The sequence below is a fragment of the Pteropus alecto genome, unplaced genomic scaffold, assembly GCF_000325575.1.
Source record: "Pteropus alecto unplaced genomic scaffold, ASM32557v1 scaffold79, whole genome shotgun sequence".
Taxonomy (NCBI): domain Eukaryota; kingdom Metazoa; phylum Chordata; class Mammalia; order Chiroptera; family Pteropodidae; genus Pteropus; species Pteropus alecto.
Window position 1 is genome coordinate 18,364,164 of NW_006494612.1, and position 25,338 is coordinate 18,389,501.

The 25,338-nt window shown below is 31.9% G+C and overlaps 1 protein-coding gene across 9 annotated transcripts in view; it reads right to left on the reverse strand.

Annotated features, from left to right (window-relative positions):
* Window positions 1-25,338, reverse strand: part of PTPRK (protein tyrosine phosphatase, receptor type K) — a 483,452-nt gene that overhangs the window by 85,909 nt on the left and 372,205 nt on the right. For all 9 annotated transcript variants that reach the window (XM_025042408.1, XM_015600081.2, XM_025042412.1 and 6 more), the window contains 4 exons: window positions 9,095-9,397; window positions 5,391-5,500; window positions 4,739-4,940; window positions 2,264-2,369 (listed from right to left, as the gene is read on the reverse strand). In XM_025042408.1, coding sequence (XP_024898176.1) covers window positions 2,264-2,369; window positions 4,739-4,940; window positions 5,391-5,500; window positions 9,095-9,397 — 721 coding nt within the window. The remainder of the gene's footprint in view (window positions 1-2,263; window positions 2,370-4,738; window positions 4,941-5,390; window positions 5,501-9,094; window positions 9,398-25,338) is intronic.

Genomic DNA, 25,338 nt, shown 5'->3' on the forward strand with positions numbered 1-25,338 from the left:
ACTTCGCCATTTTTATCTAAAAATGTCTCCTTAAAGCTTCAGGAGAAATTTCCCAGCTCCAACATTTTGCTATTTCTCTTATGGACAGACTTCTCAAGATCTCACAGTCACCATTGCTCATACTGCCCCATTGCCAACATTTTGATGATCCACAGAGTAAAGGGTTGATTACATTTTGGATACCATAACATTTCTTGCTCTCCATCTCCTCACTCCTTAAATACGTAAGCCAGGTCTCTCATGACTTACCTATTTCTGCAAGAGGAACTATCGGTTTCTGAGTAACAAAACTCAAAATCCTGGCATTAACTTTGACAAGGTCTATTTTTAACCATGTTTCAACTCCCTTGTAATATACACTTTAAGGGCATGTACTAAATTGCCTATGTGGATTTTTATTCCAAGTATCCAGCTCAACTCCTGGCAATATTGCAAGTTATTGAATTAATAAATTTATAGAAACGATAAGTAACTTTAGCTTTCCTAATAAACTAAACTAAATGGACAAACTTTACCTAACAGGGATTTCATGGGTGCTCTGATAGAAGCTTTTGTAATTGGCGTTCATTTGACATTAGGAAGACCAGAGCAGAAACAACTGGATATTTCCACTGAAATTTGGACAAACAGATGGTGAAATGCAGTGTGGCAGACACTAGGTATGTTATAAAGTAGGGAAAAATAGAATCTAGTCTTTAGAGCCTTTGCTAGCAGACAAAGCTAACAGATGGATGCTCTCAGGAGTTTTAGTTAGGTGGTAAATAGGTATGGCTTTTATTGGGAGGATATATATCAGTCAATGTTTGTGTAATAAATTGATTAAATGAATAAAGAATTAGCATAGGTTATGTTATGTAGTACAATTATGCAGTAATAATACACTGTTTCCAATAAAGCTGAATTCACTCAAATATTTAACTTTTAAAAGATAAAATGCAAGTACCTGGCAGTTCATTTAAATAGCAGTAGCAGAACTGAACACCTACAGAGTAAATTTCATCATAAGTCGGGACAAGTGAATAATCCTGATTACTTGTCAATAGAAAAAAATATTAAATGCAGGCATTTTCTCCTTTTCCTTTGGATCAGCAATCAGACTCACTCACAGAACATTGATTCATGAATAGCACTCAATACTTATTTGCATTTTCAAGTAGCCAATATTTCCAAAGTGTTTATATGACAAGTATAGTCAGTCATCCCTCTTTTCCTCTGGTGTGGTATTCCTGTGTTGTTTAGCCAGATAGGACTCGGAGTTTCCTTTATGAACTCAGGTTCTTTTATTAATATATTTTTTTTTAATTAAAAATATTTCTTTCTTTCCAGTGATATAGAATTATCTGAATGGTTAGTATGTGCTCTTAAGATCAAATGTATTCATTTTATAAATAGAATAAAGATTAATTTTATTTCTTAATGAATGAACATATAAACAACTTAAGATGATTCAATTATGAAATACCTGCATTGATTTCTGTGCCTTCATTTACTTCTCAAAAGAAGTATGAAAACAAAAGTATCTACAAAGTCTAAAAATTTCAAATGAAAACCTGTTAAGTTTTAAATACTTATCTAATTTAAATGTGTAGAAATTAAAATAGTTGAAATAATTTGACTCAATCCCTGAAAACAATGTTTCCTAATTTTATGTAAGATGAGGGTAATATGGGAGATTTTAATATTGGAAGGATAAAGGATATGGCAAATCGAATTTTAATATTTACTATGGAATTCCTGATAAGCAACAATTTAGGAATTAAAAGGTGACATAGGCTGCATACATTATAAGTATTCCCCTTTCATTTCCTCAAAGCTTCCTATTTTTCAATCATTCATATGAAATTATTCATAACAGATTTAATGCATTGGACCAGAGGTATTTTCTCATTCTATTTCTGACAAAAACCTTCAAAGCTCATATACCATAGATACCAATAGAGGAAGTGAAATGAAATAGGACTAGAGGAAAAAAAATAATATAAGAGCAGCTCTTAAATCAAATAGCACAGTGGCGTGAATGATTAAGTTCATGAATATCTCAAAAATCCCCTTAAGATTCTACTCTTAACTACAAGTCTATCTTCAGGCTTTGTCCAAAGAAAAACAAAGATGAAACAAAACAGAAATAAAACCTCTGACAGTAAATGTCAAATGACCGTCACTTAGAAATGAACCACTCAATATACTGGTTGCTAAGCAACTATGAACAAACATCCCTCCTGCTGGCTGTTTTTTCCTTTAATTATTACTTTTCACCTCTTACCTGATAGGTGCACCCTTGGCCTGTGCTGGTCTCAACAATACAGTTATTGTGGTGGCAGTTTCGTTGAGAGAAGCATCAACTCCTTCATAGTCAGGCAAAGTTGGAGCTGATGAGTGATTAATGGGAAAAAAAAGTTTCAATCAATTAATAGTAATATATCATAGTTCGGGTTGAACAAATGATCCTGGCAGAGGGAAAAAAAATCAGTTTAATACTTAACTATCTAAAATGTACCTATTTTGTAGAATAAAATATACACTGAATGTTAACCGTGGGAACTTAAGGCAACAGAAGACAGGAGTTGTTGAATGACCCCAATAGTATCTGGGTCATTTTCGCCACCTTAGTCTCAAAAGAAACACATCAAGGAAGTGTGGTGAATAGAAATGGGAATCTTAGTTTTTATTTACCATGAACTAGCACATGGTTGCTCGATTCTTGAAGAAACATAAATTTTCAAAATGTTTGATAATTTTTTGGGGGGATGGTCGCTTCTTAATCTCAAACTGGTTGAAAAAGTAACCTCAAACGGCTTTTGATTATTTCCATGTAGAAGATATTTAAAAGAGTATATAACCTGTGAAATGTGTGCATTATCAGAATAACAGAACAAATAACACCTAATAAATTTTTAGAGTATTTCATTCATTGAACATTTACTAAATATATACTATATATTAAATTTTATAACTGCTATAAATATAAAGAAAAATGAAGTGTGGTCTCTGATATTCATAGAATTAAAAGTAAAAGTTCACAGCTTATCAAGAGTGAGAGTCTTATAAAAAATTATAGCACAATTAGGTGACCAAAAGAGAAACATTAATTTGTCAAAACAATCGTTCTCAAACTAGTAAGATCAGAAGCACCTGAGGGCTTCTTTAGATGCAAATTGCTGTCCCTTTCTTCTAGAGTTTCTCATTTAGTAGGTGTGGGAAGAGGCCTGATCATGTGCATTTCTACAGGGTTCCCATCTGATATTGATGCTGAAGAACCATTAGTATAAACTAGTGTTGGGAGTTTGGGAAGATGAAACAGAAGACTTCAGGGTTTAGGTGATGCTTGAGCTGAAAGTTGAAAGAAGAGTAGAAACTCATCAGGAAGATAAAGCATAAAATAAAATTCCAAAAAGAGGAATAATGCTATTTGTTCAATGCTATCAGCTTTACAAGTTTTTATGTAAATTTTGTAGGTATCTCTGTTGAAAGATCTTATTTATTTATAGCACTATTGATAATTCTAGAGGGTGAGAAATATGTTTCGCCATATAATATCACCAAGTCCTATTTTCTAGTAAAGTGACTCAACAAATATTTTAAATTGATGATTTAGGATTGTTCCATCAAGAAATAAATTGGCAATTTTAATATATTGTTATTTTCTAACACGATGGATATTTAATTTTTTTCTTTGTTAGAGTATTAAGATAAATTAAATATTATTATGCAAAGGAACCACAGCTCATACTGGAACCATAGCTAATTTTTCATGATATAATTTTTTAAAGTTTTGCATTATATGCAAAACATTTCCAAATAAAGTTTTGGACTTAGAAAAGTTTAGTGAGTATATAACTTCCTTTTGATGCAAATGTTATCAATTCAGAACAATGGTAAAATTGTTTAATGATGTATTTACCACTTATATATGCTAGGTAGAACTATAATGAAAATAAACATGAAGAAACAAAAAGAACTTAGAAATTCAAAATTAGTATTCAATATATTTTAATTTTAATATATTAATTTCAACATATTAGTGGTTGATTTTTTTAAATTTTAACTCATTAGTTACATATATATTTATTTTAGTAATCATAAACAAATAATATAAAACATTACATAGGCTGGAGTACATTTAAGGCATTTTAGAATGTTAATTCCTGACAAAAAATTTAATCAGGTTTAACTGATGACTTGACTGAAGGAGCAGTCACATCTGTAAACAATTTAGTCAAATGTAAACTAAGAAATTGTGAGCATAACATAATGTAAATTTAATTGTATTTGTTTATCACCTAAATACATTGTGATTCTGAAATTTAGATAATTATGTGAGATTTCTGAGAAAGTAAAGCTCATTATTTGTCTAAAATTATCAGTCAGTGAAAATGAAACAGAAAGATAAGTTATGTTGTACTAAAACAGTAGAGCAAGAATCTTCTACAATTCTTTAAGAAAATTCATTTACAGTAAAGAGATACCATAATAATTACCAACTCTTCAAAAGTATCATAGGCCTATTAGCATATGTAATGAACTTTGACAGATTTTTAGTAAAGATGTAATTTTTTAGAAGACCACTGTCAATTAAAAGTGACTATTTTGGATACGTTTGGGTTTGGACATATAAGTAAGAATAATCTGCATTCAAATAATTATTTAAAGTGCCTTCAATCATTAAAAATTCAATAAGTATATATGTGACTCCCTAGAACATGCTATTAAAAAAAAAATGCTTTATCGATTTGCATACCTGAGATATTGGTCGTCACATTGATAGCTGTAGCTGGTCCAAAGCCTTTGACAGTGCTGGCTCTTATGAAAAACTGGTATGTGGTTCCAGGATGAAGGTGCATAAAGACATGATGTGTACTGTTCCACAGATTTGATACAGTCTGTGGAGGTCCAGCCACTGGAACTGCAGGATCAAAAGATCTTATACTGCTGTAGCTCACCTGTTTTAAGAAATATATTTTCTATTACATATCCAGTATGTCATAAATATTTTGCTTTTTTGAGATTAATTCTTTACTATGAAACAACTGACATTCAATGTCCTTCCCTAAATCACTGTCTAAAATGAGTTTCTTTCTTTTACAAAAATTCATTCTTTATAACCATCATTAAGTCTGTTTGAAAAGGCTAATCCTGCTTCCCTAAAACAATTCCCTCCCCACCCCCAAAAAATATATATTTACTTTAAGAATCTGAAAATTCTAGGTACCATATAATCTTTGTTTTGATACTAAATTTTCAGAACAAAGAATGTGAAAGTTAAACAGAAGAGAAATAACAATAATTTTAATTCCTTAATCTTCACTTTTGCCTCCTAATTTCCCTCTAACCTTTTCCTATTACTCTTCCTTCAATTTACATTTCAATTAACTTCCTTGTTCTCTCAGTACCTCATATTGAGTGATGATTCCATTAGGATCTAAAGGCTCTTTCCAGTTCAAGAAAATCTTATTTTCAAAGGATGTTCCTTGAAGAGAATTGACTGGAACAGGGCCAGGCACTACAAATACATACATTTTGATTATAAGAACTCTTACATCAGACACAGGACTAGTAAATCATGTAGACGGACAAACCAAATTGCAAATACATGAAATAAATAAAAACATGTCCTTAAAAAGAAAATAATCTATATGACCAGTTTTCTGACTTTAATATATGAAAATTTAAAGTACGTCTATATGCTTCTAATGTAAAAAATGTACAACTATAAAGTTATTTTTATTCAAAAGAATATTCTATCACCTTAGGAACTGAATAAATTGCGTAGTCTAGTTTTGTCTCTTGTATACCTCTGATAACATGAAAATCTCATTTGTAATTTGTTTCATGAACACAGCTGTATTTTCTTGAAAGATATTTTGAAGTTTATAAGCCCCTAAAGAGTCTCCATAAACAAAGTTCATAAAATAATGAATCATAATAATTAACACCTCTTAGACTCAAAAGCCAAATCATATAGTACTGAATTGAAATGCCCATTAATAGTCATGCTGATTTTTATAGCTATACTTATAAAATTTCTATAATTTAAAAGACAAATGGATTATTACAAGTTTTTAAAGAAAACTGTTAAGATGAATAGGTTCAAATATCACTGCTTCAGTTTTTTTAAATAAAATTCACTTTTAAAGCTAAGAATTAAACCATTTTAAAATATCATACTTGTTTAGAGCTCATCGATCAGCATAACTAGTTTTGAAGTGTCCCCAGGTATGACAAGACTTGAGGAACCTCCATTCCAGTCTAATCTGCAAATGTTATATAACTGATGATACCCAATGGCAGGAATGAATGATATGTCAGCTTCTATCAACAAAATATGACACAAGATACTTTGTTATCATATATTTTTCTCTTATATATTTTATTTAAAAATATAGTTGCTATTTTGTCACATAGATAGCGTTTCTTGTTCTGTTAATGTTTAAAAATATACTCTTTCTATCCTACTTTGCTTAAAAATGTGTTTTCTTTTGAAATATTGACTTAATATTGGGCAAGTATGAGTTTTAATTATTATTTTTCCTTAATATAACATTTCAGTGAACTTCACACATGACATTATCTAGAAATGTAGTTTCAGAGTATAAAGCAATTTTGTGAGGATTGAAATAAATTAAAAATCACTGGATCAAAGGAAATGCATTGCATCGTGGCTAGCGGTATTAAGAAAATCTGAATGATATGTCAAAAGAGTAAGATTTATTTCAATCTACAAGGAGATGATGAATGATGTTCTGACCTCTGCAACAGCCAACATAATTTGGCACATTAATAAAAAATTCATAAAGGAAAGAAACCCACAGTAAACAGAAAAGATGTCAGCACTAAACTTCGGATGATCTGTTCATGCATCTGTCAACGGAAGACTCAGGGAGAAGTTAACCAAAGGCATCCACTACTCTTCCACCTCAACCAGACAACAGTATTGGCACAGGATATGTAGTTGATCAAGACAGAGAGGATGTGATGGCCTCTGTGTGCAAAATGTGGAATCTATTGAGGCTGCCATGGGCATTAGTTTGTTTTCCAAGAGAGTACCTATTGTTTCCATTTTACTCAAATGACATAAGCTTAAAATTGTCATTAAGGAAAAAATATTTCTTCACTTTTCCATACATCTCACAGAAGAAGGTGTTTGTTGGAGGAAGGAGGAGGCAAAACTACGATTAATGAGTAAACATTTATGTGATGGTATGTAATTAGTGCCTGTGTTCACCAAACACAATTTGGCTTATAAATACCATTAAATGGTATGGATATACTTCAAATTGTTCACAAATAGGGATAGTTTTAAATGTTTGCATAATTCCGCATTGAGAGGGATAGAATTGGTGGTGAATAATCTCCCCAGAATGTGTGTATTACTCTGCTCTTCTTACACATGTTCTAATTTGTCAGTAGGATTCACTTCAAGTACCTATAAGTCATATTTGTTAGAGAGAAGTCTGTAGTAAAATTATGACCAAGACAGTGTGCTATACTTCTGATATTGCACCAGGACAAATAGAATAGAGGGGAGAAAGAACTACCCTAAGGTGAACTACAAAGAGTGAAACAAATGGGGCAATGGAGTAAGGGGACAGACAAATTATATTCACTAATTTCTATAACCAAAGGAAGACAATGACTTACCACATACAGACATCTATATATACTTATAATTTGTGTAAATACAACATGAATTTCCTAACACCATTATCATGGAAGTCTTCATATTGCAGGGAATGTCACTTCACATTTCCACATTAGCAATTTTTTTAATTCAGATAGAATGCTGGCTTTTATTCCCTTGCTTGTGATTTACTTGAGAGCTGTTTCAGCTATTTTTTTTTTTTGCATGTAAGAAAGTACTTTAAAATATAACTCACAAAATGGAAAGGGGAAAAAAGTAAATGTTGGTGGGGCAAGATTATATTAAATAAACATTATAACCTTTAAAATGTAATAAATACACATTTAAAAATAGCTCTGTATTAGCAAAAAAAACTGTCCTCAAACCAGGCTTTTCTGCTGAGCTAACTTCTTAATATTGATTTTTATCAATGCCGGAATAAAAAATGAAAACAAAATCTCATACAAAAAATTCTACCCATGCATTAAAAAACATATGCAATAAATTAAATATAAATTCTACCTTAGGGTTCTGGTGAGAAATCATTTTCGCTTTGTTGTCATGATTTATAAATGTCCCCAGAATTCTTTTCATGAAATTATATTCTTTTATTAGATGGTTGATGATATATTATTTTTGTATGTATATAGGGCAGCAATAATTTACTAAGACTGACTTAATTAGATCATCATAATCCATCGATCCTCACAACAATAGATTACGATTTAGATATTCAGTCTCCCCTCGGGAACACTGAGACCCATCAAGCATTCTATGTAGAAACTAGAGCTCACATGGGCAGATCTGAAGACTAAGTTACTTGCATATAAGTCATAGAAAGTATAGAAAGCATATACTTCAATCATTTAGTTTTATATATAAAGAAAAAGCAGGAGAGAACCTCATGGTAAAAGAAATTAGTTTAAGAATGTATTTTGAAATAATAGCATGCAACTCGACATTATTAAAACCAATAAAAATGCTTCAAAGTAGAGGTTAAAATAAAATTAGGATAAAAATAATATGGAAAGTAGAATAAATAATGCCATTTACTTTTATAAAACTGTTTCTGGATAAAATAAATAATACAGTCATTAGTATGATCAATTTAGACATAATTTAAAAATTCCATAATAATTCCCTTCCTAATTATTAATCTAGTCATATGTGTACCTTAAAACACACTTTTAAAATTTAATGAAATATGAAAAATGTCATATAAGCCTAATAGCATTCTTTGGTTTCTAGAGAAAAAAGGCAAGCAGTAAAGGTACATCTCAGCTAATATTTGATGTTCCTCTGAAGAATGTTAAGCTTTTTGTTAAAGGCAAACTCTTTCCAAAGTTAATCTTATTAAAAGTATTTAGCAGATTTGAGAATCCAATTCAATTCTGGGTACTCTAAAAACATTGTAAGCAATTACATAATTTTTATTATATAATTCTTCTTTTTGAAAATAATGAAATATGAGCATACCATCTTCATCAGTTTGAATAATCGTCTCTTCACTCTCCTTTCTGCCTTCTGGATTGGTTAGGATCATCTTGAGGCTAACGTTTGTATAAGGTGGCAGATGGTTCACAATATGCTGAGGGGCTTTGGGGTCCATGTCCAAACAGTCTGCCTTGCTCTCGTTGTGACCATGGAAGTAATGGTAGCAGATAGTGACATTAAAAGTGTGGCAACGAGTAATGTTGTAACCCAGGGATTCCCAGTCCACGGCAATGCGCCTTGCCTGTATCTCAGCAATCTTTAACGTCTTTGGGGTTCGCATAGGTTCTGAAAAATAAATGAAAGACACAGATAGCTGTCAACTTTATAATGAATAGTCTTGGAAAAATAAAACACTGAGCATGACACAGCATGTGTAAACCAGGAAAATTTGGAAGTCATCTTTTATTCTTATTCGTGATTCTATTCTTGAAAATTTTGATTGGGGTCTATCATTTCCCAATAGGAAAAGAAGCGAAATGTAAAATGTCAACAATCCACAGTACTCAGAAACATGGTGGGAAATAAAAACCTGAAAGTGTGGCCACAATGCCTCGACGGTGGTTGCTGTTGTTACTGCCAAAGTGCCGATCTTTGCTTTTGTCATTATTGAGCAAGTGAATTAGCTAATATATCATAATGGATAAGAGTCAACACTTGCTGCTCTATGATTTGTCATGTCACCAAGCTATGCTGTATACTAATTAGTCTAATTGTAACACTAAACTACCATTTACAAAAAATGACGCAGATATTAATTAACAGTTATTACTTCAGTAATGATGTTGTTCATCAAAGCAGAACAATATCTGGGAAAAATTGCAAGGATACATGTGGCTATTCACATTGTCATCTATCCTTCTTGATCTCTTTCTGTCTTTTTCTAGGAAACACTCAAGTTTGACAATACATTCACTGTCACCGAAACCAAACTGGGAGGTGAATTTTCATTCAACTGGAAAATGCTGGCAGAACTAAACACTCCAAAGACTGGAGTCCATCTATCACTGCTTCCCAAGTGTATTCCTCCCTCATGCAAGACTAACTTTAATCGTCTAACTTAATCAAAATAATTAGTCTATGAAAGTCAAGGCCATGGTAAAGTCTACACAGTAAACAAACCAATACATAGCACAACTTTAATACATTGATTTGACAACGAGATTAAAGTGAAGGCCAAGGTCAAGGTTTTGTCAAGGCCTTCCTTAACTCACTGCAGATAGTCAATGCTATCACTAAATGGAAATCAGTAGGGAAAAAAGAAGAAAAATAAGTAATACAAAAAATGAGCCAAATTTGGTGTTTTTATAAATTTGACCTTTTAGATTAAAAATTTCAGTTATGTAAAAATAACCAGCAAGGTACACAGATGGGAAACCTAAATTGGGATTCCAGTTCAAAGTATTTAATTTGTGATATAAAATATACTGGGGTGGTCATTTAATTAAAAACCTCAAAACTATAAAAATAAACATGTATATACATGCAAATTAATCTTTGGTAGACTCTAATACTTAGGTTTTAAATGCTGTCTTCAAATCTGATTGTTCACAGTATCAGGTCTCCCTACATTCACACCTTTGTTACATGTTTTTTTTTTACCTTAAGCATTTTAAGTAGGCTGCAAGATGTGGCTCTCTAATCATTAAAAAAAATCTTTTTATATGTATAGCTCTGTGCTAATATTTTCATTGCCAGGCACAAGAGACACTTACAGTTCAGTCTAGTTACTATAAACAGTCTTCACCACCACTGCCTACCAGCTGACCAGGCAGTAACAGATTTATCCTAAAATTCCCAGCTAGACTGTGATTTTGCGCCTGCTAGGCAACAACCAAATACAATTTAATGGTCCTGTTCAGGTTAGGCTGAATTTTGTTCTAAAAGTAGAATGAGAATGTAAAATTTCTCCAAAAAATGCCTAGAGTATTTGAATAAAAATCTCCCATTCAACAATGAGAAAAAACACAATAAATATTAATTCTTGTTTAGTTTCTTTTTTTAGAACTAGTACTTATGTACTTGTTTTCATATACTCCTCATTTTGAATCTGACATTTCCCCCTTTATAAATTTCTCTTTTTCGTTTTATCCTACTATTCAGTTTGTACTTACTCTGCATTTTAATACAACTTTAAAAGCATAGCTAGACAGCTTCCACACTGTGAAGACGCAGTAGCTCTACATCCTCTATTCTACATTTCTAAGAGTTTGCAGAAGATATACTTATTATGAATTACATAAAAAATGCATAGAGTTCAACTTGAGAATTTGATTTTCTGTATTTAAATGCTGCTTACTTTGACAGTCATATAAATCATATTTAAAACTCTCATTTAAAAATTGGGAAAGGATAGCTTTATAAATTCTATACCCTAAATTTCACTAACTAATGTGTTATTAACTGATATGAAAAAACAAAGGGTGTGAAAAGGAATAGTCATCTAAGAGGCAAAGAATCATTCTACAAAGTCAATATGGTATTTAAAAACTGTATTTTTTCTCAGTGACTTGAATAAATGCTGAAAAATGCACTATTATTACTAAAATAGTGACTTAAAATATAATTTCACTCTCACCTCAGAATAATATTCAGAAACATACATAAAGTAAACACACATGCATCACTTATACACACATATGTATGCATATATGTATACACACATAGGTATGTAGCATGCCTATTATATACATATATATACACGTACATATGATGGGCACTCTGCTATGCAATTTGTCAGTTCTATTAGGCCTAACATGCATGAGTTGACAATTACAATCATTTAAATTTTTTATATTAGAGTCTTTATAAACGGCAGACTTGAGACTGTTCTACTACTATGAAATTCATTCAAAGAAAATTCTCTGAGTTCAACAAAGAAATTATCTAAATTCCCCACCCTGATCCATTATTTCTTGTGCTTCACAATAATTGTATTGTTTCTGATATAACACATATGTAAAAAAATAACTTTCTAAATTGAAGTAATTACTTAAATTGTTATAGGATAACTGGAAGCAGAAAGATATTGCTTGGCACCCATTATGTTCTATACAAGCTGAGTATAAGTGCTGCTTTAAAATTTAAATAATTTAAAGAAATATGGTGAATTTCATATAGAGGCACCACAGTAAATAGTATTTATAACCAACAAAGTAAATAACCATAATGATGATAAAACAATGGAGATCAATGCACATCTGTCAAGTGTTTTAGAATTAATAAATGTTCTCTCATCTTCCCAACTTTTTGACTTTCCATAGTCATAGAGTTTTTATTAGGTATTCTACATATGCGATTTTATAAAACAGTTCTCTCTCTCATCTCTGCTTTTCTGGTAAAAGAAAGACTAGGAAAGAAATAAGGAATTGAAAAACAGTTGTGGGGCAAAGTTCTGGCAAAAATTTGGGAAGAAATACAGCAAGGCATGAGCTTCATGTAGGCAAAGTATTATATTAGGACTTTTTAACAAATTTACCTAGTATGAAACAAAATAGATTGTCTATTCTATAAATTGTATAATACCAGTCACTGTGGAGGATACTAAAGTGAATAAGACAATAACAGACCTCAAGGAGCTTAACATTTATTTAGCAAAGATAATAAGCTAAAAAACATACATAAATAATTGAAAAGTATGTTATATATGAATAAAATAAAATACTATACAAATTCAAGTATAAGAAATAACTTCCACCTGTCGATGGAATTAAATCTAAGTGGATAAAGGCAAGATCTGTTGATATAACTTGGATAATTAATACAAAGGCAGAGCAAACAGGATGAATAAATATACAGAACACAACTGAAATTAAAAAAATGTAATCCCATTTGGTTGCAGTACAAATTATCTAGTAGGAGATTATGTAGAAAGACTTGGTTGGAAAAAGACTGAGAAAACTTTTGATGTCATGGTAAAAAATTTAACTTGATCTGATAAGCTATGGAAAGTCACACAGAAGATTAACATAATCAAATAAATGCTTTAGAAAAATTAATTTAAAGGTCCCATCAAGTTTGCAGGTACTGGAGGTAGAAAAATCCAAAGACTGCAATGTGTTAAAGGAGAATAAGGTGACAAGAAGGAGTGTGACTTCAGCAGAGATGGAGTTAAGTTCAGGTTGGAAACTGCTAAGTCAAGAACAGCTCGGAATGACATTCCATTATATATATGAACCATAACTTCTTTATCCAGTCATCTGTTGATAGACATTTAGGTTGCTTCCATATCTTGGTTATTTGGTGAATTGTGCTGCCATGAACACAGATCTTTATGAATTATTGTTTTGATTTTCTTTGGATAAATAACCAGAAGTGCAATTGCTGGATCAAAAAATATATACATTTTTAATTTTTTGAGAAAAATGAAATCTTACCATTTGCAACGACATGGATGGACCTAGAAGTTATTATGTTGAGTGAAATACATTAGACAGAGAAAGAGAAATACCATATGATTTCACTTATACGAGGAATCTAAGGAACAAAAAGAACAAACTAATCAAAAACAGACTCACAAACACAGAGGACAATCTGGTGAAGGTGGCGGGGGTTGGGGCAGGGACAGGGGCAGAGTTGGGGAGCTGGGAGAATGGAATGAAATGATAAAGAAGTACAAATTAGGAGTTGATAGATGGTCACAGGCATGGGGAGCACAGCATAGGGAATGCAGTTAGCATTAATGTAATGTCTAGGCAGAGAGCCAGAGGAGAGAAAGAGCAATTAGGGGGATCATTTTATAAACTATATAAATAGTTTACTTGAAACTAGTAATAAAATAAAATGTTAAAAAATAACAGCTCTAAGTTAGGGTGGTAATAGAAAAACCATGAAGTCAAACTTTCTAGATCATTCTACTTTTTGAAATGCTTGTTCAATATGCACACTAATTTAACTCTTCCCTAAATCATGAATTAGGAAAGTTCAAAACTACTACATAAGGACCGAGGACACAGGCAGAGGAATCAGGTTTAAGGCCAGATGTGACACACTTAGAGAAGGGGAAGGGGGCAACAAGGACATTAAAGCAAAATCTAGTCCTGTCTCATTCTACCCTTTAAACGATGACTCTTAACTCTTCTTGTTAAGTGCCCAATGGACAGATGTACAACAAAACTGGCAGAAAGCTCTTTTTCATTCATTCATTGCTAATAAATCCTAGTAAAACACCTATTAAATTAAAAAAAAAGCTCACACAATAAGAAATGTCAGTATTACCTAGTTTTCTGTATCTTTCCTGCCAAATGTTGATCAGCTAAGTTTACTAATTTTTCTCATTCCATTTTTCTTTTTATTTTCAACCCATTTCCTATTCGTTATAATGAAAAAGGCTACATGAAATAAAGATGAAATAAAAAGAAATGGCAGAAAATTTACATATCAAATCTTTGACCAATATTATATAATTAGCAGGTAAACAAAGAAGTAACATATCATTGCCCTCATTTAATTCTAAATAGACTGAGCATGGGGTTTATTCCTGTAACACTTTACGTGTCAAATTTTTAGCACAACTTAATGGGATAAAATGAAGAACTACTTAATAATTCCATGAAGGTTAAGAAAAATAATGGCAATATGAACAGAACCTGTTGACCTTGAGTCATCTCTCAACAGCAAGATGATTTAATAAGTGGTTCTAGATAAATAGTAGGGAATTCAATTTTTTGGTACTTGCTAAACAACATGTGACATGACAGGTCAATATCCATGTCTTTTTATAGTGATAATCTCCAGTTATTCTGAAAGAATTGTGAAAACAAAAGCTTTACTAGCTACAAAGGAACTAAGGGCAGGGATCACATTTCCCTGGAATCAGTTTTTAATGATAAAACTTATTATCTAGCTGTCAGTCAGAGAAAAATAGAAGATGTCCCAAAGCTCATACCAAGAAAAAAAAAAAGGAAGATCTTGTCAAAGATGTACACAAACTAAGAACACTGAAGCGTGACAGGAGCATCGTGCTCCTGGCTGTCTTTTCATCAGAAATCCTAGAATTTGACTGCAAAGCACAATTTCCAATCCATTTATCAAAACAAACACAACGAAAGTAAATTTCCTGACTGCCAGAGAAAATATTTGTTAGTGTAAAACAAAAAATAATGGAGACAAAATATTTGAACAAAAGTGAATTAGAAAATGTAAAAAGGAAGAAAACATTGGCATTCTTTGGGGGATAAAAAAAACTTAAGGTCTTTGGAAGATGTTGTCTTTTACTTTTCATTATTGTTGCTTTGTATTTTTATTCTTTTTCTTCATGGTAAGAATTGAGAATAATCGAGGTTTTACACTGAACATCTTCTCAATCTTATAACATCATTAATCTTGCCAAAAAAGATTTCATCTCTACCCCCATGGGTCAAATAGAGTTAATGATAAGTTGGTGAGATGACTTGATTAGTACTGTAATATGAGAAAGCCTCGGGTCCAGGAATAATCACAAGACAACTGTCAGCTCTTTTGGCTTTATGGCTGTGTTGCTGAAATGACATGCTTGGACTCAGGGGATATAGAGTGACAGGGGGTGCATAGCTCATTCGGCTCTCCTGCAGTCACAGTAATTATTTAGCCAGTATCATCAGAACAATACTAAGCACATAATCAAATTAAAACAAAACAAGTCATCATCATGGCTCCCAAGTCTTACTGAAGTTCATCAGATAATTCTAATAAAATTAACATTTGCATCCTCTCTACAATAATGCCAAGGAAATCAATTGATTTTTAAAAAAACAATAATACCAAAGTGACATGACAAAAAGACAAAGATAATTTTTTCCCCAAAGATAAATCATACTGAATGTCATATCATGATACCTAATTCTCAAAATAGGAGCAGTTGAAAATCTGGAGACCCTTTAATAGTCCTCACTTAAATTTTTATGGAATGATATTAAACTGTTGGAAGAAACACATAATTGCAATCAATGAATATACTTTGATTCGTCTCTGATATTGTATTCCCACTTATGTTTACAATTTAAATAAAAGTTAAAAAGTAAAACATTCTTTGTAGACAACTGCCTATATTTGGAGAAAACATAAAAGAGAAAAAAGAGGCATTTTCTTAAATTATGAAAAAAAGAAAATAATAACCTACTCTTCCTGTATAAATAAGCCTTCTTTTTAATAAAAAATTTTATCAACACCATTAATCAGATGCAAAAAGTACAGTGATTCGTACATAATGCTAAAGAAACATATGAAAAAACAATACTTAATAATATGTGGTATATAAAAAAAGGTGACTTTAGAGGAGTTGTACATAGCAATAACAAAACTCTAGAGAGGATTTTCAATGCCTTTATACCTTTTTAAAAAAAAGATAAATGACCTACTTCTTAGGTTGTCCTAAAAAATGAGGTAAATAAATATTTTTTTATGCCAAGTACAGTCATTGACCCATAGAGTATGCTTGGAAATTTTTATTTTCTGAAAAATAAAGCAAATAGTTTTAATATACTTTCAGCTCACGAGCTAACGAAAAGAGAACTAAAGAACCTAACTCCATGTAGTAGCTGCCGCAATGGCTCCAGTTCTTTACCTCCTTCTGTTCATGCTGTTTGCCATATGACCTTGCAATCTCTCACACTGAAGACGTGGGGTCCATTTTCCCACCCTTTAGTTTTGGGATTGCCTTGTGACTTGCATTGGTCAACTGCATGAGGCAAATGTGATGGCATGCTAGTTCTCAGGCTCTGTCTCAAAAAGTCCTTTGTGCTCCTGCTTGCTCTTACACCTCCACCATCAATTCTAGAATATAAGATACATATGGAGCACAGCTTAGCTGTCCCAGTTATCCCAGCAAATGTCAGTCAAGATCTGTCAGTAGAGTCTACAAGCAGATTTGTGAGCCAGCCAAGATCATCTCAGGTTCCTAGCCAATTATTCCAGAAGAATGAGCAATACTTATTTGCTTTGTGCCACTGATGAGATTTTATGACCAGTTGTTGCTCAGCATTTTGATATAATCTCTATTTTTAATCTCTTCATTTGTAAATTAGCTTAATATTTGTGTGAAGATTATGACAAAGATCTCTCCATAGGAAAAAAAAACAAATTTTATTTCTCTCTTAATAGGTTGTACTGAACCATACAACATGCTTTTTAGTATTATTTTTGTAATAGTAGCAAACATTCATTAAGTATATGACATGTGCTAGATACTACGGTAGTATAGTATATGTTTAAAAATGACATTAAATGAATTTGTGTTCTTCTTATCTCCCACATGCTCTCTAAGGGCAGGTTCAGTTCTTTACTATGCTCCTACAATACTAATATATCACATGTTGGACTACTAACTCTATGAATGTTAAGGCATGTCAGTACTTTAGTCAAAGCTATAATAATTGAGAGTTTTTCACTACCCTACTCCATCATTGCAGTGCAACATTTACTAAAAGTTTGTTTATATTAATATGACTTTGTAGGTGTATATAAAAGTAAATCTGCAATAGTCTAAATTTCTTTACTTTTGAGTGGATAGTCAGACAGAAAAAATACATTTCATATCTACTATACAAATCCCTGTAACACTGTTTAGATGCAGAAATAGTACATATTTTACTCGACTGCATAACTCCCTTATAAACATCTTACAGCAGTCTTGAACGAGTAAATCAATTCAAACTAGAGAAACTATTATAAAGTATATTTGATTAATGAAATGTTAATAGGGCCCATTTTTAGTGAGGCTATCTTATGACGTGAATTCCTTCCCTCTCACCCAACAAAAAGAATACAACAATTACATTATGATATGTCATAATGTAATTCAATCATGTATGGCTTATTTTATAATTTACAAAGATTATGATTTTAATACTGCAACTTAGGTCCTTATTTTACATCTTCTGGAAATGTACTAAGTAGAGTAATTTGCTTTTGATCATATTTCTTAAGAAAGAAGAAAAATTTCTAAATTATAAGAGTAAAGAAAGCTATAGTATATAAACTTCAAAAGTGATAATGGCTACCGACATACTTTTTTATAAAATGCAAGTGTCTGGTAACATGCTTGCTTCAGGGGAATGGAAAGATAAGGATTGCCAGGCTGATGATTATTTGTCCATTTCCTTTTCTGAAGCCACCATTTACTCTATGCTTCTATGCATGATTAACAGCTTGCAGATCCTTCACATGTAATCAATAGTGGTGAAGTTTTATATTAGGTTTAGAGATTAGATAGCCTTGATTATAAATTTTATCGATTTGTACAGCTTAGCTGCAGAAATCCCTGCACATTTTTCAGAGATTAAATTAAAAGGAGATATATGGCCTACACACACTAGAAATGCCAGTGCGATTATAAGGTGTGACCTTTTTACACTCATTCCCCGAGATGAATAAAACCTATCTAGCACACTGAACAATGAATCAGCATGTCAACAAGCATCAAGCTGAGATAGTAAACACAGTGAAAATGTGACAAAAAGAATTACAAAATCAAAAGGAAACCTGCCTAAGACTATAATTAATACAGGAGACTTGAAAGGATTAATTGCTTCAGCTCATCTGTAAATTAGGAAATTGACAGAGATAAGAATGATGAACTCCTTAACTTCTACCTGGAAAATCTGAGTTTATATTAAAACTGAGATTTATGATCTCTTTTAAAATAAAAAAAAATGAGTACTTTCTTTTAATTACTAGAAAAATATGATCATTTTAAAGTTAGTGAATAATAACCTAGTGACTATAAAATAAATAACTAAATCTATGAATGTTCCCGCCCTAAGAACTATTAAAGCACTGCTATATATATATAAGTCCACTATTTTAAGGTCTGAGAATGTCCCGAAACAAACGAACAAACAAACAAAAATATCTATACACTTAAGTAACATAAGGAAGGGCACTAATGTTCTATTATGGCTTTCTGAATATTATTTCACCTTTACCTTTGTGAAATATCTTTCATTATTTCCAAATGAGTATGTTCTAGATCTGCATAAGTCCTATATATGATGACACATAAGGCAGAAATAAGTATAAGGCGATTGATCTTAATATGCATTCTAAAGAATTCATTTCCTTAGCTTTAAAAAAAATATTCAACATTAGGTTTACAGCATGAACTGCCTTTAGCCAGTCTAGGGTTATACAACGTTCCAGTACATTTTATATTGGCCTTGAAAGAAAATAAAATCCCCTTAAATTATGTAAATAAAATAGTAACATATCTATAATTAAGTACTTTATGTAAGATATTTTCTATAAAATCTGCTAACATTTTCAAATGATTCTATGGGAAAGCATAAAATGATGACAACACATAGAAATGACAACTTAGAAGATTGCTTTCCTTTGTTTCACAAGTAAGTCCTAGTAAGACCACATGTATAAGTTCCTAACTTCGATATATTCACAGAACAATGAATGAAGGAGAAAGTGCATAAAAGTATAAAAGCACTGAGAAATTACTTTGTTTTGTGCATTAAGCTACTTTAGTAACTACATTCTTTCCAACCCATCTCTTAAATTCTGGTTCTAAATTTCAAACTGCCTTAGAAGGTTTCCATCTGGATGCTCAAATACAATATATTCTAAACAGATTTATTATCTTCCTTTTATGAATGCCTCATTCTAATCTTCCTGTTTCTATATAGTCCCCAAACTAAAGCCTTGAAAATATCATTGGCTACTCGGATCCTCACATATCCCCTATCAGTTATCAAATCTATTTACTACCTCATTTCGTGAGCTCTATAGCATTTCTTTCTCCCTCTCTTAATCCAAGATCTAATTTTTCTCTTACCTGAACTATCAAAAATTCTTGCTAATAGAACTTTCCAGTGCTTTCTTTGCCCAGACTCTCCAAAATGAAGTTCAATGTCCATTCAAAACATTGTTGGAGGTTTCCCAGGCTAACCAAATACAGTGAAAACCCTTTGTCCTAGAACCCAAGTATCTCCCACACAGTGCATATAAGCATCTCCTAATACAACTTTATCTCATATGCTTTTCCTACTTTCCAGCACTCTAGCCAATCTACTTATAAAATACCAAAGCTACCACAGAACTGTCCCACATAGATACTATTGTCCATTTTATTCCATCTACTTAGAATATCTTCCCCCTGTAGATCTTCCAATTGAAGTCCTTCACTGTCCAGTTAAAACTATTCTATCTTGCCAGGGAAAACTTGCCCAGGAAGCTTGACAAAGTGACAAGTGATGTTTACTTTTCAGAGACTTTTACTTGTACCTCTATTAAGGCATTTAATATACAATATCTCCCATTCATTTTGTGTATCTCTGTTTTCAGAACTCCTATATTAATATGTAAAACTTGAAATCAGGGGGTGGCTCCATAGTGTAGTGGTTAGCATGTCTGCTTTACATGCAGAAGGTCTGGGGTTCGCGCTCCAGGTGGAGCCATGGACCATACCTCAGGTGCGCCAGGCCCCGAGTGCGCTGTGAGAGTATGGGAGGGGACGCCCCGCCTTCAGAGATCCAGTTCTTAAAGAGAAACTGGCAACATCCATAGGTCAGGGGTGAAAGAAGAGGGGGAGAAATTAAAGAGGGGGAAAATAAGAAATAAATAAATAAATAAAATATTTTTAAAAAACCTTGAAATCAGAAACTATCCTCTACATAGAGACAAATAATACAGATAAAATGGGACTTAAAGAAATGATGTTCAACAAATAATTGTTAAAATAATTAATCAGATGATATATTTGCAATATATAGCTAATTTTTAAAACAGAATGAGAACCAAAATCAGTTCCTACTAGATGAATTAATTTCAACATAGCAAGTACATACAAATAGGCCAGACTAGTTGCTAAGGATAAAAAAATAAATGACATGACTTCTTTATGTGCACAACTCACAATATGATGAAGGTACAAGCCCACGCATGGGTAAATTGTACTTTAAAGGGATAAAAATAAAGCACTATCAAAGCAAAAGGTTAAATGAAATTTAAAAACTCTAATGATAGGAACGATAAGTTGTTTCACCATACTAGCTACAACCAAACTCTTTTCCAAAGAATGGTAAGGTGTTTTCATTGTGAAGGGAGTGGAAATGAAGGGCTTTCAGAAACAACAGGTTTATAGGAAATCCTCACTGCCATTTTGGACAGGAAAGGAGAACTTCCACTCACATTTCCAGTATTTGTCTATCGCTGTATTCATTCATGCCAGTAAGAGCAAAGCATGCATAGGGAAGATAAATACTTTAGATATAAATCTCCAGCTAGATCTCTCCTTGAACTCTAGATTCATCTACCCAAACTGCCTACCAAACATCTTGACTTGGTTTTCTAATAGGTATCTCAAACAAAATCTTCAAAACGGAACAAATGCTATTTTATAGCCTATTCCTGCAGCAGTCTTCCCAATCTCAGTAAAATAACTCCATTAGTCTACTGATAAAGGCCAAAATCTTTGGAGTCATCCTAAGGCCTTTCTTCATCTTAAACCTCACATTCATTTTGTCATCAATTCCATCCATTCTTTCTGTAATTTAAGTTTAAAATCTGATCACTTATCCATCCATTCCATCATTGTCTTTCTTTTTTTCTTCTTTTTTTTTTTGTAGCCACTATCATCTGGGGGCTGCAATTACTAAGATTGTCTCCAAACTAAATTGGAGTAAACCCTGCTTCCTCTTTTCCCCTCATTCACACAGTTGTCAGAAGGGCCCTGAAAAACCCTCCAGTGACTGCTCGCCTAAGTCAGAGTGAGAGTAAAAGTCATCACAATTGGCTTCTAGGTCTGGCACACTGTACTTACTCACCTCCCACCTCTTTCTGTCCACATCTCTCATTACTCTCAGCCTCACTCACTCCATTCAAACTTGCCAGGCACATTCTTGCCTCAGGCTGGGCCTTTGAACTTGCTCTTCTCTCTGCCTAGAATGTTCTCCCAATCATCTGTTTATCTTACTCCCTTTCCTGTTTGGGGGCTTTATTCAAATGTCATCTTCTTAGCGTAGCTTTCCTTGACCATTTTACTTAAATGTCACTTTCTGTTTATCCTTCATTTTTCTCTCTAGCACTATTGCCATCTAATATCACTTATATTTTACTTAATTATCTTTTTTTTTTACCTATCTTCTCATACTGAAATGCTTGGTACGTAATCATTGTTCAGTAAATATTTGGGTTGACAAATGAATGAATGCATATATGAATTAATAAACCTTTGTATTTCTGCAGTCTGGAAGTTCTTTGCACATAATAAATAAAGTAAAAATTTTTTGCTGATTGAAGGTTATTTTTAATAATGGAAAAGCCAACTTTAAAATCTTATGTCTGAATTTACTTATTATGAAATTTAAGGTACTGACAATATCTATCCTCTAGAAATAGCCTTAACATGTTTAATGCTTAAGAAGCAAAAATTTCCAGTTGAGAGAAAACTTGTCAAATTACTGGGAGAAATTAATGAAGAGGAAGGGAAAAGGTTATTGCAGAACTTTGAAAAACTAAGGTGGAAAATCTTTGATTGAAGGAAATTTACACTTAATGTTAGAAATTTGAAGAGTACTTTAAAAATTCTATCTATCGGGCTAGATTAATGACATTCATTTTGAACTGCCTTTTATTGTTTTTTAATCTTTCAAGTATTTTTCTTATTTTCTCAACTAGAGAACAAGTTTCTCCAGGGCAAGGAACATATTTACTACTTCACTTATTTCTTATTCAGTGCTAAGCATAGAGTAAGAGAGTGATGAATACATTAACTTCAAGCAGTTTTACCCTAAAGGAGTTGTTATAAAATTTAAGGACTTTGAACATAAAATACTAAAATAAACCTCATCAGGACAAAGGGGTTAAAAAAGTCTTGGAGTCAATGGTTGTTATTTTCGAAGCATAGTAATAGACTTTTGGAAGCACAGATTATTTGATATTCCAGTTTAAAAATTAGATGTCCTGTATAAATTGTTTAATTTATAAACAATTGATTTTGTTTTAGGTTACATTGTAGAACAGATGGTGTCATTAAACACACATTAAAGTTCTCTTGCATTCACATGGGGACCTAAAGATTAGTTCTTTAATTAGAGACTGCATCAGTACTGTTTGCTATGAGTTTACTGTCAATCATGCTCTCTGATTCCTGAGGTCAAGTCCCTTTAAGCATTGCTTTTATTTATTGTAGCATGTTTATTATTATAGTGGCCTAGAATAAATTTCAAAAGAATATATCTAAGCCTTTATGTATTTCAATATGTGATATATGTCTTAAATTACTGAATGTAGCCCTAATAGGAGAGCAGAGATCTCCATTTGTGAAAAGATCATACATATCTATATGAAATAGGTTAATTAATGGACTGTGGATTGGACTTCTAGTTACTTAAGTGCAAGTTACTTAGCTTCCACATGCATCATTCCCAAATCCATGAAATGGGGGGTGGAGAATTGCATTCACTTCCAAGAACTGTAGCATGGATAAAATAAAACACTATATAAAAAAATGATTAGAAAAAAACCTGAGACGTTTGATGACTAAAATGTGGATGGTTATTTCTATTACAATTATATATTGGTCTAGTAGCATTATCACTTATAAGAATAATATCCTGAAAAAGTATGAAAAGGTTTTTTTAATCCCCCCACAATATTCGTTACATGTCACCCGTGTACTCGCAATACAGAAAGTAAATACACTCATTTATAATTTTCAGAATGTCAAGCTAAATAATTTTTTGAGGGGAGAAAAAGCATAGTTTCTGCATTATTTTGCCCATTTTCTGGTCTTAAAAGAATATGTATTCAAGTTACTTCAAGTTACTAGGAAAACCATCTAATTTGAAATAAAAGAGTACTAAAATCTAACAGAAATCTAAAAAATAGAAAACTTTACAAAAATGAATAGATAACATAACAGAGCATAAAGCTTTTCTGCTAAACAGAATCCCTTGAGTTTACCCACTCATTTTCATATGTGAGTGCAAACCCTTTTAAGGGCAGTTCTCAATATATCATTAAATATCGGTACTAAAATTTTGAAGAACTCTTGTTTTGAATGTGAAGCTATAGGGAGAGTTGTTTGAAAGGTTTCATTGTTTATCTTCTGATATGAATGATTGTGCAAGGAAATTTTCAGAAACCAAAGATTGTGATTAAACTGTAGCTATTTATAATATTCTAATATACTCTAATGCTTTCTTGAGACACTTTAGTATATCTTTTGCAAATGTAAAAAAAAAAAAAAAATAGAATTTGGTAAGTCAAATGACCTGAGCATCTAACAAAAGCTACTTAACTTTGAATTCTTCAAAATCGAGTTTAATTGAAAGAAATATCAAAGCAGTTAATTTTTGGATTCTTCTGAAATTATAATGATTTGTCTTGAATATTGGACAGTATATCCAGACATTTACTAATAAATCCTCATAAAAAATTAAATTGAAAAATTCAAATAACTATACTTCAACAATTTGGATTACTTATTGTTCACTGACATGTAGAGTTCTGTTTGTTTTTAAAATTTTTTATAGCATAACTAGAGGACATTGAAAAAATCATTAAAATGTATATTGGACAATTGAAGTATGGTAGTTATGTCAAATTTCCTTTCTTAATTTATATGCTTTGAGAATGCATTTTTGTAAACATTTTCTAAAGTAAAGTATAACTCATTTTTTCTGTTTCATCAAAGAGTGAAGTACATTAAAAATATCTTTTAAAGACATTTTAAAACATTTTCCTTATAGCATTCACAGTTTGAGCATTGTAACAATTTTGGGAATCCTTTTTCAAAAATATCCATACTTTCCTGACATCTTAAACAATGTCTACTGAAAATATTAACTAAAACATTTATTCAAGCTCATCATCATGGCTGTAGTTTTTGATGTCACACTCCTGGTAAATTTAATATTCTTCTAATTTAAATATTTGTTAGGCTCTTAGAATGTCTTCTTTTGTCCAAGGAGACAATTCATTTTGTGAAGTCAAGAATTATGCCAGTTTATTTTTTATTTTTTTGCATTTATCATGGAGCCAAAGGAGCCAAACTTAATGCTACACAGTAGATGCTTATTTCAAATTAACCTATTGAATGAAAGAATGCATAACTTTAGCGATTCTCAGTAAAGAAACACTTTAATCTGTTTTACTTAAAGTCAATCAACTTATCTTTTTGATTGATGTCCTTTGAGTGAGCAGAAGTATGCAGTTTCACTAACCCAAAGTAGAATAATGCACAGAATGATGTGGAAGTAAGTGATATGTATTCAATGTATTTAAACATTAGTTATGTTCAA